The sequence below is a fragment of the Meriones unguiculatus genome, chromosome 1 (genome assembly GCF_030254825.1).
Source record: "Meriones unguiculatus strain TT.TT164.6M chromosome 1, Bangor_MerUng_6.1, whole genome shotgun sequence".
Classification (NCBI taxonomy): Eukaryota; Metazoa; Chordata; class Mammalia; order Rodentia; family Muridae; genus Meriones; species Meriones unguiculatus.
In genome coordinates this window covers 50,616,090-50,634,583 of record NC_083349.1, presented here as the reverse complement: position 1 = coordinate 50,634,583, position 18,494 = coordinate 50,616,090, and the positions used below count along the sequence as shown (strand labels likewise).

Below are 18,494 nucleotides of genomic sequence, written 5' to 3'. Positions count from 1 at the left end.
ACGACCGGACCCAGAGGTGGCCCCAACAGATCCCTTAGTCTACTATACATCATCGGTTAACAATATGTAATTTATTTGAAATTTTCCGTATAGCTTTAAGAAACCGTCCCAGCCAGGTATGGTGCTACAGGTCTACAGTTGCATCCTTTGAGAGGCTAAGACAGAACAGGCAGGAGAATGGTGTGTTCTAAGCCAGGCTGGCAGGGCTCCATGGTGAGCTTCTGTCTCATGAAGAGGAAAGGAGAGGAAATGAGAGTGGGGGAGAGCAGAGCTGAGTGAAGGGGGGGTGTGACAGGAACAGGGATGGGGAAAGAATGAGATTAAGTTGCACTTCAACAATGACTTTTTTCTGGTGTCTTCATGGCTATTCACTGTCAAATAATTTCATAAGTGGTCACCAATGGACAAGAATTCCAAAATAAATAATAAGATGAGTGACAAGACAGGGGGAGTCTTGTTATATGATTTGCATTCTTTAACCATGTAACTGGGATGCTGGCCTATCTGCCCTATCATTTCACGGGACTAGCAACCACCAATCATCATATTGCCAAACTAGCACAGAAATGAAGTATATGAATTTTAATTCCATATAAAATGTAACCACAGAGTGTGTGCCATAAAACAAATTAATTTTACATGGATTTATTTTTTTTTTCAATGCAGTTTATTCAGAAACCTTGAACAAACATGTGACACTGGGGAAAGCCAGCCCACAGCTTAAATAGCCTCTGGGTAGCCAACCCAGGCATGCCACGGGGGCAATGCAGATAGGTCCACATACATGGAAGCAAGCCAGATCCACAGCCTTAGCCAAATGTGGAATTGTTCGTGACAGAGAGCACTCACCATCGGGAAGGTGGAAGGCGGAAACCAGCTCCATCTTTAAGGCACAGCATTCCGCAGCTCTCTACAGTTCCCCCTTTTTGTGTTAGACGCATCAGGCAAGAGTAGAGGTCTGATCTCTGATATTAGAAATAAATTGGGACTTTGTACTGATGTTCATTTAGGTGTCATCCACCCAAAGAGCATCAGACCCGTCTGATACCTTTTTCTCAGAGGCGGGACCTGGGGCATCAACCCGCATGCAATCAGACATGCTCTTCTCTGGGTCCAAAGCGGCTGACCCTGAGTGCAGTGCTTAGCCTCGCATCCTGAGCGTAACATTTTGGCTTTTTATGGTAGCCAACCATGCTTGGGGAGACTGTCCTGCTTCAATGGCTGTAAAGGCCTGAATGGTCATGGCTGCATTACGCTGTTGTGAGACTCTAATCTTGCATATATACCACAGGCAAACCAAGGAGACCAACACCAGAAGACCTGCTAACGCTCCCATGCCCGCCCATTTCTTCAGATGATTCATGGCTGCAGCAATCCATGATGATAATCCTGTGGCTAGTCCTGCGTCCACTCTGGTAGAATTTACTGTGACAATGGCCACTCTCAGCTGCTCCATCGTAGTATCGAATTCTCCAGTCCAAATTACCTAAAATATAGCTCGACAATTGTTTAGACAGATTGGCAGCACAGGAAAAATTCTCATGTTATATGCTAGTGACTCAAAGTCCAGCATATTTTCATTGACAGCCAAGTTGAGCAATTTGCCATAGGGTATCAATTTGCTCCTGCAAGAGGTCAATCCTCTGATTGAACACCATCAAGCTTCCTTTTAGTTGAGCATTAATTCCTTTTTGTACAACTAAGGCATGAGCTACATTGGCTGAATGATTATTCAGGGTCTGAGCAGTCTGCCCAGTATGACTCATGGCTAATGCCCCGGTGGTAGCTCCAACAGCCGCCAATGAGATGGCAGTAACAATGGTGGCTGTAGCTCCAAGATCCCTTTTCTGTCTGAAGAGAGTCATAGCGTGAGGGGCATCAACGGGCACAGACACCCAGCGAGGCATGCGAGTAACCAGGGCATATACCTAAATTTACTAGCATTCCAGCATTGGGCAAAAAAGCAAGTATCATTACCACAATTACTTGGCTCTATCTGGCTAATAATGAATAAAAATGGGGGATATAAACAAACAGGTGTGGGCTTATAGGAAATATTATGAGAAGCCTTACCCCCTCGTTGGAACATCCTGCATCAGTTCTAGAACTAGCAGTGGTGGTGTCCGAGGTCTGAGTAGGTTCAGGAGACCATTGCCCCCAGGGGCGAGACGTGCTCCATGCCAATTGACTAACTCCATGTTTTACTCCACTGGAGACAGAGAAGGTATAACCAAAAAAATGTAAACGTGCTTTAGAATTAAAAGATAAAGGGGATCCAAGATGGCGGCAGCCAGCTTGCACTGTATTTGAGGGGCAGAGGAGCTGAAACTCTGAATTGGTGAGTGGAGGAGCAGTAGAACCCAAAACTACGGCACCGAGGCTTCCGGGGAGCAGGGGACAAACCCTGATCGAGGTCCAACAGGGCATAGGTCAACTGCAGACATCTCCATGGACTTCTGGGGAATCAATTCCAGGGCACTTCTGCGAAACGGGCGGAAGCAGTGGCGGAGGTACCGCAGTCAGGAGAGGAGGCAGAGGAGGCGGCCCGCAGTGCATACAACAACTTGCAAAGACCACAGTGCTGCCTGCTCCAAGCACAGATCTCCCTTCTTAAGATTTGAGACTAAAAACACTCAAACCCCCGACATTTCCCCCAGGACCTCCGATCTCCAGCCTTGCCTGAGCGAGAGGCAGCAGAGGAAGCACATAGCGCTTTCCAACTCAGAGAACAGAGCCCAGCCTGCTGTGCTCACAGCTTCTAGCACAGAGCATAGGGTCAGGCACACAGAGCCCACATTAGTGTACGTGTCCCACCCACAGCATCAGCCTCAGACCTCAGAGTCCACAGAACCCACCACAGACTGTAGACCACTGGGTATTCAGGAAACCTGCGCAGGCGCTTTGCACCTGAAACCTGAACTTGTGAGCAGCGCTAGCAACCACATCCCCTCCTGCGCTTGCTCCCAACACCCATATCCCAAGCACCTACACTCTCTAGCACTCTTTCCTGCAAGACACACTTCCACGCACGCACACACACACACACACACACACACACACACACACACACACACACTCCCCCACAATAGCGATTCTGCGCCAGTGGCTTTTCCTCCCTCAGGTACAGCTGAAGCAAGAACTCACACTTTCAAACCATTGGACCTTTCTCATCTTCCTGACAGATACTCCAGACACTAGAGAAAGACACCAGTCTTAAGACTCCAGGAACAAACAGTGAAGGTTAGCAAATGGCCAAAGGTTGTTGTAAGAACACATCCAACAAAAATCAAGACATCATGGCTCTACCAGCAACCCCCAAAATCAATGGATATTTTAATTTAGCAGAAACACATGAAAATGACTTTAAAGCTATGCTTATGCAGTTATTAGAGGAACAAAAAGAGGAAAAGAACAGAACTCTCAAAGAAACACAGAAAAATATAATGGCGCAAGTAGAGGAACAATTAGTGGTATCTAGAGAGGAAACAAACAAAAAAATAGGAGCCATTATTGAAAGACAAGAATCCACATTCAAACAGTTGAAAGAAATAATGCAAAGCATGAAAACAGAATTAGAATCTACAAAGAAAACACAAACAGAGAAAACCCTGGAGCTGGAGAACTTAGAGAAACGATCAGGAACCACAAAGGCAAGCATCACCAATAGAATACAAAAGATGGAAGAGAGAATCTCAGGTGCTGAAGTTACACTTGCTGAAATTGATACTTCCTTCAAAGAAAAAGTAAAATTGGAAAAGTTCCAAAAACAAAACATCCAAGAAATCAAAGACACCATGAAAAGACAAAACCTAAGAATAATAGGAATAGATTAATAAGAAGATTCCAGGCTCCAAGGTCCAGAAACTACCTTCAAGAAAATCATAGAAGAAAATTTTCCCAACTTAAAGAAAGAGATGTCCATAAACATACAAGAAGCCTACAGAACACCAAATAGACTAGACCAGAAAAGAAATTCTTCACGTCACATCATAGTCAAAACACTAAACCTACAGAACAAAGAAAAAATATTAAAGGCAGCAAGGGAAAAAGGTTTAGTAGCATATGAAGGTAGACCAATTAGAATCACACCAGACTTCTCATCAGAAACTATGAAAGCCAGAGGGCCTGGGCAGATGTCATGCAGACTTTAAGGGAACACAGATGCCAGCCCAGACTACTATACCCAGCAAAGCTTTCAATCAACATAGATAGAGAAAACAAAATATTCTATGACAAAACTAAATTTAAGCAATATCTGCACAGCAACCCAGCCCTACAGAAAATACTAGAAGGAAAACTCCAATCCAATGAAAACAACTATACCAAAGAAAATATAGGATATGGATAATTTCCCAACAAAAATTAAAAGGAAACAAGCAATGAATCAGAGTAAGACCACCAACTCCACAATAAAAGGAACTAAGAGTCATTGGTCACTATTATCTATCAACATCAATGGACTCAACTCTCCAAAAAAAAAGACACAGACTAACAGAATGGCTGCAGAAACAGGATGCAACATTCTGCTGCATCCAAGAAACACACCTATGCAAAAAAGATAAACACTACCTCAGAGTAAAGGACTAGAAAAATGTTTTTCAAGCAAATAGAACCAGAAAACATGTGGGGGTAGTGATCCTAATATCTAATAAAATAGACTTTCAACCAAAATTAATCAAAAAAGATGAGAAGGGGCACTTCCTTTTCATCAAAGGAAAATTCCAACAGGAGGACATCACAATTTTGAACATCTATGCCCCAAATACAAGACCACCTACATTTGTAAATGAAACATTATTAAAGCTGAAATCACACATTGATCCCAACACCTTAATAGTGGGAGACTTCAACACTCCACTCTTACCAAGGGACAGGTCATCCGGTCAGAAGCAAAACAGGGAAACAAGGGCACTTACAGAGGCCCTAAATCAAATGGCACTAATAGATGTCTACAGAATTTTCCACCCCAAATCAAAAGAGTATACCTTCTTTTCAGCACCTCACGGAACCTTCTCCAAAATAGACCATATAGTTGGTCACAAAGCAAGCCTCAGCAGATACAAGAAGATTGAAATAATCCCTTGTATCCTATCTGATCATCATGGTTTAAAGCTGGAACTCAACAACAGAAACAGCAAAAAGCCTGCATATACATGGAAACAGAAAAACTTGCTACTCAATGACAGCTTGGTTAGGGAAGAAATAAAGAAAGAAATTAAAGGCTTCCTAGAATTCAATGAAAATGAAGGCACAACATATCCTAATTTATGGGACACAATGAAGGTAGTGCTAAGAGGAAAGATCATAGTACTAAGTACCTTCAAGAAGAAATTTGAAACATCTCATACAAGCAACTTAATGGCCCAACTGAAAGCCCTAGGAAAAAAAAAGGAAGCAGATACACCCAAGAGGAGCAGATGGCTGGAAATAATCAAACTGAGGGCTGAAATCAATCAATTAGAAACAAATAAAACTATTCAAAGAATCAATGAAACAAAAAGCTGGTTCTTTGAGAAAATCAACAAGATAGACAAGCCCTTAGCCAAACTAACAAAAAAGCAGAGAGAGACTATCCAAATCAGCAAAATCAGAAATGAAAAGGAGGACATAACTACAGACAATGAAGAAATCCAAACAATCATTAGGTAGAAAAGTTCTACCCAAAATTACTACAAAAGCCTATATTCCACAAAATTTGAAAATCTAAATGAAATGGACAATTTTCTTGACAGATTCCATCTTCCAACATTAAGTCAAGATCAGGTAGAAAGACTGAATAGCCCTATATCCCCCAAGGAAATTGAAGCAGTCATTAACAGTCTCCCCTACAAAACAAGCCCTGGGCCAGATGGTTTCAGTGCAGAATTCTACCAGGCCTTCAAAGAAGTGCTAACACCAATTCTCCTCAAACTATTCCACAAAATAGAAACAAAAGGAACATTACCAAACTCATTCTATGATGCGACAGTCACCTTGATACCTAAACCACACAAAGACCCAACAAAAAAAGAGAACTTCAGACCTATCTCTCTTATGAACATTGACGTAAAAATACTCAATAAAATACTTGCAAACCGAATCCAAGAACACATAAAAGATATCATACACCATGACCAAGTAGGCATCCCAGGCATGGAAGGGTGGTTCAATATACAGAAATCCATCAATGTCATCCACCATATAAACAAACTGAAGGAGAAAAACCACATGACTATCTCCTTAGATGCCAAAAAAGCATTTGAAAAATCCAACACCCATTCATGTTTAAAGTCTTGGAGAGATCAGGGATACAAGGCACATACCTAAACATAGTAAAGGCAATATACAGCAAGCCTATAGCCAACATCAAACTCAATGGAAAGAAACTTAAATCAATCCCACAGAAATCAAGGACAAGGCAAGGCTGCCAACTCTCTCCATATCTCTTGAACATAGTACTTGAAGTCCTAGCTAGAGCAATAAGACAACTAAAGGAGATTAAGGGGATGCAAATCAGAAAGGAAGAAGTCAAAGTGTCACTGTTTACAGATGATATGATAGTATACATGAGCGACCCCAAAAATTCAACCAGAGAACTCCTTCAACTGATAAACAGCTTCAGCAAAGTGGCTGGATACAAAATCAACTAAAAAAAAATCAGAAGTCCTCCTGTATACCAAAGACAAAAGGACCGAGAAAGAAATTAGGGAAACAACACCTTTCACAATAGCCACAAATGACATAAAGTACCTTGGTGTGACCCTATCCAAGCAAGTGAAAGACCTGTTTGAGAAAAACTTCAAGTCTCTGAAGAAAGAAATTGAAGAAGATATCAGAAGATGGAAAGATCTCCCATGCTCATGGATTGGTAGAATTAACATAGTGAAAATGGCCATCCTGCCAAAAGCATTATATAGATTCAAGGCAATTCCCATCAAAATACCAACTCAATTCTTTACAGACCTGGAAAGAACAATTCTCAACTTCATATGGAAAAACAAAAAACCCAGAATTTCCAAAATGATCCGGTACAACAACAGATCGTCTGGAGTTATCTTCATCCCTGATCTCAAGCTGTACTACAGAGCAATAGTAATAAAAGCAGTATGATATTTGGCATAGAAACAGAATAGTGGATCAATGGAACTGAGTAAAAGACCTAGAAATAAACCCACACATCTATGGATACTCGATTTTTGACAAAGAAGCCAAAACCATTCAATGGAAAAAAGACAGCATCTTCAACAAATGGTGCTGGTCCAACTGGATGTCTACATGCAGAAAAATGAAAATAGATCCATATTTATCACCCTGCACAAAACTAAAGTCCAAGTGGATCAGAGACCTCAACATAAAACCAGACACATTAAATCGATTAGAAGAAAAAGTGGGGAAGACCCTAGAACTCAATGGCACACGAGACAACTTCCTGAAGAGAACACCAACAGCACAGGCTCTAAGATCAACAATTAATAAATGGGACCTCATGAAACTGAAAAGCTTCTGTAAAGCAAAAGACACCGTCATCAAAACAAAATGACAGCCTACAGACTGGGAAAGGATCTTCACCAACCCTATATCTGACAGATGGCTAATATCCAGTATATATAAAGAACTCAAGAAGTTAAAAAGCAACAAATCAAGTAATCCAAGTAAAAAATGGGGTACAGAGCTAAACAGAGAACTCTCTGTAGAGGAATGTAGAATGGCAGAAAAACACTTAAAGAAATGCTCAATGTCCTTAGTCAGCCTGGAGATGCAAATCAAAACAATCCTGAGTTTTCACCTCACACCCATCAGAATGGCTAAGAAACTCAAGTGACAACACATGCTGGAGAGGATGTGGAGAAAGGGGGACCCTCCTCCATTGCTGGTGGGAATGTAAACTTGTACCACCACTTTGGAATTCAATCTGGCACTATCTCAGACAATTAGGAATAGTGCTTCCTCAAGATCCAGCTATACCACTCCTAGGCATATATCCAAAAGATGCTCAAGTACACAACAAGGACATTTGTTCAACCATGTTTGTAGCAGATTTATTCCTAATAGCCAGAAGCTGGAAACAACCCAGATGCCCCTCAATGGAGGAATGAATACAGAAATTGTGGTATATTTACACAATTGAATACTACTTAGCAATTAAAAACAAAGGAATCATGAAATTTGCAGGCAATGGTAGGACCTAGAAAAGATTATCCTGAGTGAGGTATCCCAGAAAGAGAAAGACACACATGGTATATACTCACTTATAAGTGGATACTAGACCTATAAGATAGGATAAACATACTAAAATCTGTACACTTAAAGAAGCTAAACAAGAAGGAGGACCCAGGGTAAGAAGATGAATCCTTACTTAGAAAAACAAGTGGGATGGACATTGGAAGTAGGATAAAGCAAGGAGCAGAAGAGGAGCCTTCCATAGAGGGCCTCTGAAAGACTCTACATAGCAGTTTATCAAAGCAGATGCTGAGACTCCTGGCCAAACTTTGGGCAGAGTGTAGGGAATCATATGAAAGAAGAGAGTTGTAAGACCTGGAGTAGACAGGAGCTCCACAAGGACCAAATACATCTGGGCAGTCTTAGACTGATTCTCCAACCAGAGACCATGCATGGATATAACCTAGAACCCCTGCTCAGACGCAGCAGCCAATGGCAGCTCTATATCCAAGTGGCTTCCCTAGTAAGGGGAACAGGGACTGTCTCTGGCATGAACTCTGTGGCTAGCCCTTTGACCTCCCTATCCCCTGTGGGAGGAGCAGCATAGCTGGGCCACAGAGGAGGACATTGCAGCCAGTCCTGGTGAGACCTGATAAGCTTGGGTCAGATGGAAGAGGAGGAGGACCTCCCCTATCAGTGGACTTAGAGAGGAGCTGGGAGGAGATGAGGGAGGGAGAGTGGAATTGGGAGGGAATGAGAGAGGGGGCTACAGCTGGGATATAGGGTAAACTGTAATTAATATAAAAAATAAGGAAAAAAAAGAATTAAAAGATAAAATTTACCCAGACTTGATGTTGAATATCTTTAATCCCAGTACTTATATGCAAAGGCAGGTGGACTCTGTAAGTTTGAGGCCAGCCTGGTCTACACAGTGAGTTAGGACAGCCAGGAGTAAGTAGAGAGACATAGTCTCAAAATACATAAACACAAACACAAACAAAAAACAAAACAAAAACCCAAAACTTTAGCTAACTACAGTTAAAAAGCAAGCCATTTATTGGTCGTACTATTGTAGTGTATATCCAAAAAGGCTCAGCCTTAGATGCAGAAATCCAAAATGTAAGCTCACGCTCATGAAAGCTTAACTTACCTGATATCTAAATGTCTTTAATGAGTTGTATAGTTTGATATAAATGAAACTCTAAAGCAGAGTTCATATTTGTTCAAAAGTGTTAGTCACCTATGTTTTTAAAATAATATTTATTAAAAAAAAAGTCTTGGTGGGGGGAAACAACTTAGAAAAATTCTACTCTAGTAGCAAAATGATCATTCCTTGGGATTTGATCTGCAGCCTCCATACTTTACCAAGAGCAGGGAGCCAGAAACTGCGAAGGCAAAGGGCAACTTCATAAAGATTGGGGTGACAGGGACATTACCCATTGCTCCCTATTCTAGCTGAGATTAAAAGGGACTCAAATTATCAAGAACAGTAAGAGTAAACATTCCAGTGACAGTGACTATGCTGACCAAGTGATGAACAAACTTGGCCCACATGCCCTATGGGCCAAACATACAAGTCTGGGCACCGTGCCCAACAACAGATGATGGGGAAGATGAGGATGGAGGGTGATGGTGATGATTTATTTGGAGTTAGTAACCTTAAGTTCTCTTGAATGTTCCTGATGACCAACAGCAACAATAAAAGAATCAGAATGGAAATAGTTCAAAAGGGAAGAGAGGACAGATTTCAAGCTTGTCTTTCCATTTTGGTCAAATTGCAAACAGCTGTGCTTTGGTGATGTTGTTTTGTTTTGTTTTTTATTGAATCCCCTCCCTTCACTCCTCCCACCCACCAAGCCTACTTCCCCTCTTCCCTCCTCCATTTCCCTTCAGAAAAGAGCAGGTCTCCAAGAGACAACAACTAAAAATGACAAAACAAGATACAACAAGACAAAGCAAAAGCTCTCATATCAAAGCTGGACAAGGTAACTCAACAGAAGTCCCAAGAGCAGGCAACAAAGCCAGAGACATATGCACTTCCTCTGTTAGGAGTGCCACAAAAATACCCAGCTAATGCCATAACATGCACAGAGGACCCAGGGATGTAGGCCCTGAGCTTCTCACTTGAGTCTCTTGAGAGCCCGTGTGAGTCCTGCTTAGCTGATTTGGTGGCATGTTCTCCTGCTGTCCTTTATCCCCTCTAATTTCTACGATCTTTCCTCCTTCTCTTATGTGGGGTTCCCTAGCTCCAAGATGAAAGAACCAACGGAATGCTAAAAGAACAGAATTGAACAGCTCTTTCTTCCTTCCATTTTTTATATATATATATATATATATATATATATATATATAATGTTTTTCTTTTCCTGTACTTTAAAATAGTGTTGACTTCCAGGCATGGTAGCTCATGTCTGTATCTTAGAAGACAAGTTCAAGGCCTGAGAGAGAGATTGAGAGAGAAAGAGAGAGCAAGATGGTCTCAGAAAGAAAGAAGTTTTGACATAGTCTCATTATATTGTCCAGGCTGGTCTCAAAAATCATAATCCACTTGTCTCAACCTCCTAAGTAGTTATCATTACAAGTATGTGTCACTATGTCTGTCTTACCAAGTTGTTATGAGTGTTTACTATATGTTCTGTCGTCACATACAGATCTAACCTTTTGAGACTATCCATAGAATTTCACTGCTGTCATTATTTATTTTTGAGACAGGGTCTCGAGTACTGACTTGGAATTTGTTATATTGACAAACTTGGCCTCCGACTCACAGAGCTTCTTCTGCCTTCCAATGCTGGGACTAAGGGGAGTTTTAACTAGACATGGCAGTAGCTACTCAGAAGGCTGAGGCAGAAACATAACACACAAGTCCAGGAGTTCAAGACCAGCAAGGGCAACATACAAATAAATAAACAATTCATGCGCATTATAAAAATAATAAAGTAGGGAGGGGGGCTGTAAAAGATGGCTCAATAGTTAAGAGTACTGCCTGCTCTTCCAGGACACCCATGGAGGCTTAAAAATGTCTTTAATTCTGATGGCAGGGGATCAGAGGCTGTCTTCTGGCCTCCTTGGGCACCAAGGACATACGTAGGGTCCAGCCATAATTGCAGGTAAAACCCCCATACACATAACATAACAAAGCATAAAAATAGGAAGATTTTACTCAAATGTGTTCACATTCCATTGTATTAATTCGGTGTATCTGACGGGAACATCAAACGATGCCTCCCACAGTGCAAATGTAATGTAATTTCAATGTAAATTTCAATGTAAATGTTTCATGTAAATCAACCATACAGAGCTTCAAACAGAAAGAAGCATTTTATCTGAAATATGAAGAGCTGCATGAAATCACCATTTCCTCAAAGTATGAAGCTAAATTACACACTTTAAAATATGTTTTAGCCAGTTCCCTCACTACTGGGAGTGCTGGCTGCTTCCAAAGAATAGAGGAAAAGTGTTATCGATGACAGCATAGAAATTCTGTAAACACTACCTTGACCAGTGAGCAGGGCTTATAACATATAATACTGTAACACTATAAGAAGAAAACATTGCAAAGTTTTCCTGACACTGTTCCTTACAGCCTATAATCCAAATCACAAGCAAAAATATTAACAACCCTAAAATGAGACATCATTTAAACTGCCTTCCTGACAGTTTACCTTCCTGCAAAAAGTGGTCCACACCATGAGAAATAAAGACATCTGAGAAACTCTCACAAACCAGAGACAATGGAAGCAACAGATGACTAGTTATAACAGATTGTCCCGGATAAGACTCTGAAACAGAAAGAATGCAAATGATAAAGGTAATGGGAAAAGGTAATGAAATCCTAACATACCAAAGTCTGACTCTTATGTATCTCAGACAGACCTCAATTGCGTGAGATGTTACAAGAGGGGAAACTGAGGGTTAAAGAGGAACTGCTTCCAACCTATCTGAAAATTGAAAAGTAACCTTTACAACTTTTAAGTTTTAATTTAATTATGTTTTAAAATTCCAACAAAGACATCTCTATTTAAAAAAAAGATTTATTATTTTTACAGTATTCTGCCTTGCATGTATGCCTACATATGTAGTCCGAAGACGTCATCAGATCTCATTATAGATGGTTGTGCCACCATGTGGTTGCTGGGAAGTGAACTCAGAACCTTTGGAAGAGCAGCCAGTGCTCTTAACCTCTGAGCCATCTCTCCAGCCCTAGACTCCATTTTTCCCCCTGCAAAATGTTATAATTAAGTGGGTACACTTAGATGTATAGTAAGAAGAAGAATGTGTTAATAGGCACTAGACACTGTAAGCTTTCGCTTGGTTTTGTCAGTTTTTATAATTTTGGCTGTTCTAAACAATAATGCTTGTGTGTTTGTGTGTACACACAAGTGCATACATGTGAGCGCGTATGCATACATGCACGAGCATGCAGATGTACATATAATACAGTTCCTTTTTGCAGCTAAGGTAAAATTCATATAATTCAAGTTGACAGTTCTTTCCAACTGCATATAGACACACAATTAATCAGAACAGGAACCCATCCATCTTCTTTTTCTTCATGTCCATTAATCCCACTTTCCAAGCCCCTACCACTACCCTTGCCCTCTTCAGTAGCTCCCAACCGGTGGACCGCAAACCTCTGAAGGTGGCATATCAGATACTTACAATTCTTAACAGTATCAAAACTACATGCATTTAATGATAAACATCACTTAGTGATGCATTTCTCTGAATGGATTCAATAAAAGGACACATCATGACTAACAAGTCCTTTGCCGAATTAATGCATTACAAATAATTCCTTCCAGTCAGCAACTTGTATGCAATATATTTATTTCCTCATGCTGTTAAACGTACCTGGATTCTTTATCTCATTTTTTTCTATCTTTCAGTTTTCAAATTCACAAGAGCACTGCCTTGTTCAACCTCAACTCCAAGCACAGGGTAACTTTCTGGCCACATTGCTCCTTTCTACAAACAACTGTGTAGTATTCATTTGGATACACAAATAGGCCTTACCAAGTAAACAGATTTGCAAGCCTGGAGTCTGTGAGTAATGAGGAGTAACCACCTTTTTCTAGAAAGCACAATGAACACTTTTTAAGCACTTAGGTTTTGAATATAATAACTACTCTGATGGATGTTACTCCTAAAGAGACTATTTCTCCTAAATAAAACACTGAAAATATTTTTTCTTACTGGCATGGCTATAACAATCAAGTAAGCACTGCTAAAAAACAAAGAGACATTAAGCTGTTAGATGTTTAAATGTTTTTATATTTAAAATGCCCTGGTAGGCAATAACTTTTGAGATTTCTGTGCATTTGTGCTAATGTAGTTATTAGCTGTGTGTTTGTGTGGCTATTAGCTCAACGCACATTAGCTATATCACAACAAAAGAAAACTTGACAGATTTTGATCTTTTCACTTGTAAACGGAAGAAAACGTTATTTTCTAAGGTGTAAGTTTAAAATTTCTTTAAGAAGATGGTTCAGCAGATAAGAGCATTGGCTGCTCTTCCACAGATCCTAAGTTCAATTCCCAGCCAATAGTGGCTCACCACGGTTTAGAAAGGGATCTGATGCCCTCTTCTGGTCAGCAGGTATACATAAAGAGCAGGAAGGAAAAGAAGAAAGGGAGAGAGGGAAGGAGGCTGGGGGGGTAGATTCTAACTAAAGTCCAAGGATCTTTTCTAAACAACGTGCACACGTACTTCAGCAAATAAAGCACCTGTGCATGCCTACTCTCCAAATCCCAGCTATAGCAGACCTGTGAAACTGTTGATACCACACAACACAGTAAAAATGAAAAAACGCTGGGGCTGGAGAGGTGACTCGGCAGTTAAGAACACCTGTCTGAACTCAATTCCCAGCACCCACACGGTGGCTAACATCTATAACTCTAGTTCCAGAGAATCTGACACACTCTTCTGGCCTCTGATGGCACCATGTAACATGTGGTGCAGACATATATGTAGGCAAAACATCCACACACATAAAATAATAATAAAATTCACAACGTACAGACAGTTGGCATGGGTCATCATGTAGAGAAAAAACACAAAAGGAACTGATTTTCTTCCTGTTTTACCCTCGGTGTTTGTGTGTGTGCACACCTGCTAAGGATAGAACCCAGAGGTTGTACATAAAAATTAAGTACTATGCCACTGAGCAACAAGCACCCTCAACCACTAATTCTAATTTTCACTCACACACATACACACAAAAAAAAAGACAACAAACTTTCCTGTACAAAAAATTTTGTTTACAATGATTTTCCCTCTCCAACTCCTGATATCCTCTTCAACTCTTTACCTACCAAATTAAAAAAAAAAGAAAACCAGTAAGACAAGGAAAATACCAAGACAAAACAAGTGCATGCGGAAGAAAGGAAGAAGGAAGGAGGGAGGGAGGAAAGGAGGAAGGAAGGAAGAAAGGGAAGGAGGGAGGGAGGAAGAGAAGAGATGTAATTTTTTTCCTGGGGGGAGCTCATGGGGTCTGCCCCAGAGTGCTTTTCCTTTTCCCAGCAGCTATTAATTGCAAATAGCTTCTTGGTTTGTGTGGGACTTTGTCTACTTCCTCTTCTCAGTATTGTAATTTTGTCTCGTTTGAACCGATTTAGGTCTTATGCATGCTGTCAATCTTAGCAATTGTGTCTGAAAGTGACTTTCCTTGGAGTCAACCTCCTCTTACTTGTGGACCCCTGAGACTTCAGGGGAGGGTTTTCATAAAGACACCCCATTTAAGACTGAGTGCTCCAAAGTTCTCACTGCACACTGTCCAGTTGCAGATGTGTTAATTACCATCTTCTGCCAGAAGAAACTTCTCTGACTGATTATGATTGTTTTCGTGTGAATTACACTTCATTAGACTTTAGCAATGGTTTTTTTTTGTTTGTTTGTTTTTTTAATCACTTTGTTCTTGAATCTAAGAGTATCCTTTCCCAGGGTTGTTTTTCTTTTTGTCCTTTGTATGTACTCAGTATTCTAAATTTCTTTATGTAGGTCTACAAATGGCACTCAGATATGCTCCCCACCCTCAGCCCCTCTCTGCATCCTGCTTGTGGATCAGGATTTAAGTTCTCAGCTACTGCTCCAGTGCCATGTATGCCTGCCTGTCACACTCCCAACAATGATCAAGGACTAACCCTCTGAAACAGAAAGTCAGCCCCCAATTCCTGCTTTTGTTTACACGTTGCCTTTGTCAGGTCTCTTCCAACAATAGAAAAGTAATTAATACATGGTAAACAGGACTTACTCTCTTGCTGTTTCAAATCGGCAGTTAGTCATCTGAGACTAACTAGCCTCCACTCCGATTCCATTTCTGCACCTCCGTTCACCTGCACTCTACCTTGGTTCTGCCTTGAACACCTTTTCCAGGGCTGATGGTAGCAATCTTAGCAGCAGCATGGGTCAGCCTGAATTTTAAGGAGAATGCCGCTTTTGTTTTATTCTTCAGAATGTTTGTTATTTTCTTGAATCAAAAAGTATAATCCAGTATTGTATGGCTAATATCCACTAAGTGAGTATATACCATGTATATACCTTGTCTTTATGCTTCTGGGATACCTCACTCAGGATGACCTTTTCTAGTTCCCACCATTTGCCTGCAAATTTCATGATTTCCTTGTTTTTAATTTCTGAGTAGTATTCCACTGTGTAAATGTTCCATTCTGTTTTATAATAATGATATAAACTAATTAATATGGGGAAAAGAGATGAAATGGCTCCAGTAAACATAAAATAGAGATCTATAAAACTATCAAACCTTCTACAACCTTAGTGGAATTTCTTCACAAAGATTATTACATCAATGAGAAAATGATTTTCAAATTCCTGTCCTCATTCTGACTTATCACTTAAGTCAGAATTCCTGATTTTTGTAACATTCCTAATAGAAATATAAATTCTGTAAATAAGAACCCCAACAACCTGTAAACAAAAATCTGTTCACCTAGAGAAGCTAAGCAAGGAGGACCCTGGGTAAGACACTCAATCCTCATTCAGAAAGGCAAACAGGATAGACATTGGAAGAGGGAGAAAATAGGACAGGAGCCTACCACAGAGGGCCTCTGAAAGACTTTATCCAGCAGGGTATTAAAGCAGATGCTGAGACTCAGCCAAACTTTGGGAAGAGTGCAAGGAATCTTATGAAAGAAGGGGGAAATAATAAGACCTAGAGAGGACAGGAGCTCTATAAGGAGAGCAACAGAGCCAAACAATCTGGGCTCAGGGGTCTTTTCTGAGACTGATACTCCAACCATGCATGGAGATAACCTAGACCCCCTACACAGATGTAGCCCATGGCAGCTCAGTCTCCAAGTAGGTTGCCTAGTAAGCAGAACAGTGGCTGGCTCCTCCCCCGACGTGGGGAGCAGCATTTCCAGGCCACAGAGGAAGACAATGCAGCCAGTTCTGATGAAACCTGATAGGCTAGGGTCAGATGGATGGGGAGGACCACCACCCCTGGGGGAAGAAGAAGGAGGGAGGGTGGAATTGGAAGGGGAGGAGGGAGGGGGCTACAAAATGAATAAATTGTAATAAATAAATAAATAAATAATTTAAAAAGCATAATCCAGCTCGTTCCTGGCACCAGGTAATTGTTATAGTTGATGCTTCTTACTGGACTCCAGGTCCCACCTCCGCTGCCAAGCCTGCTCTACCTCACACCCCTGACAGATGGGGCCCTCCTCCTATGAGATCAAGCAATTCCGACTGTTCTACTACCCACCCACGCCTGTTCAAGGCCTTCAGTGAGGCCCTGGAGCAATGCAAAGACAATCACAGGCAGGGACCCCTGCCCTAAAGAGTCCTAGGCCACTGCCTTGCTCTTCTCCACCCCTCACTAGGAGCTGAACAGGACAAGGGTACTTTGGGACTCGGAATGAGAGGATTTCTCACCCTACAAATTAACAAGACATAAGCATCCAATTAAAGAGATTACTTTAGACCAATGTGCCTACCTACATTCTATATGCCATCAAGTGTGAAACCCTGCGTTCAATCTCCAGGAACCAACTGGAAGAAGAGAATCGACTTCTATCTAGATTCTTACTAATTGCTCTCTGTCCGCTACATCTGTGCTATAGCAAGCACATGAGCAAGCAAGCAAACACAATAGAGAAAAAAATTTAAGAGCCTTTTAAAGTATACAAGTATATTGTTGATATATTTATTGAATTCAAGTTATATATAAAACACCAATCTATACAAAGACATTTGATGCATTACAATATATACAATTAACTTCTAAAATTTACAATTTACAATTATTGTGTATATGAAATATATACTGAAACAGTCTCCTAAAGCGATTTACTTGGCTGTTCTCGTTCGAAGCCGTCGTTTGAGGATCTGATGATCACTTTCTTTTGCTTTCTGTTCCATTAAAATCTGAAATTAACAATTCAGTTTTTCAAATATAGGTAAAAATAATTTGCTTATGAGTTACATGTTTATGTGCTTAATCACTGACTACAGTTAAGTACATCAGAATTTCATTTTTCATCTTCTAAACAAATACATGTGAAAGAAAAGATTTTATATAAGACTCACTCAACATTACCTAATTCAAGAATTAGACTATAGGTGTTTGTCTGTACTGACTAATTCAAGAATTAGACTATAGGTGTTTGTCTGTACTAAAGCCAAGGCAGATCGAAGCTTAAAATAGTTACTAAAATATTTGGACAAAAATACCTCAAACTAATTTTAGGAAGTCACCCTTCAGAGCATTAAAGGTCTAACAACAGTGGAAATCACACTCCATTCTAACTTAAGAAAAGCAATCTGTAGACACAGGTATTGTCTTTTGCTAAGAGGAGGCAAAATGTGACTACAACAGTACAAGAAACACATTCTGACGCTAACTCTTTTCCAGCTGCCTTATGACACCAGTCTTAGTTTTGATAACTACTATTGCAAAAACAGGTCTCTCTTATTTTTCTTAGACACTTCCTGATGAAATCTTAATTATTTTTCTACTTTCACTTTCATCCACTGAGAAATGAGAATTTTTCCTATAACAGCTCTCATAGGGACGATGAACAGATTGACAACAACCTCCTTTTCTTAAAAAGGCCTGAAGAAAGCTAGGTGTGCAAGCACACACCAATGATCCCAGCAACAGGGAGGCTGAGGCAGGAGCACTACAATCTTGAGGCCATCCTGAACTACACAGTGAGGCCTCATCCCAAAACACAACAGCACTAGAGATGGTTCCATGGTTAAGAACACAACTGTTCGTGCACAAGACTTGAGTTCAGTTTCTAATACAGGCAGCTCAATACTCTCCACAACTCCAATGCCCTCTTCTATCCTCAAAGGGTACTAGACACATGGTCTATATTTATACATACAT

At 40.6% G+C, this 18,494-nt stretch overlaps 1 protein-coding gene across 2 annotated transcripts in view; it reads right to left on the bottom strand.

Annotated features, from left to right (window-relative positions):
• Window positions 1-17,294: 17,294 nt before the first annotated feature.
• The window catches only part of Kif20b (kinesin family member 20B), a 56,528-nt gene continuing 55,328 nt past the window's right edge, over window positions 17,295-18,494 (bottom strand). For both annotated transcript variants that reach the window (XM_060388553.1, XM_060388558.1), the window contains exon 32: window positions 17,295-17,527. In XM_060388553.1, the coding sequence (XP_060244536.1) occupies window positions 17,450-17,527 (78 nt within the window). In that variant the 3' untranslated portion in view covers window positions 17,295-17,449. The remainder of the gene's footprint in view (window positions 17,528-18,494) is intronic.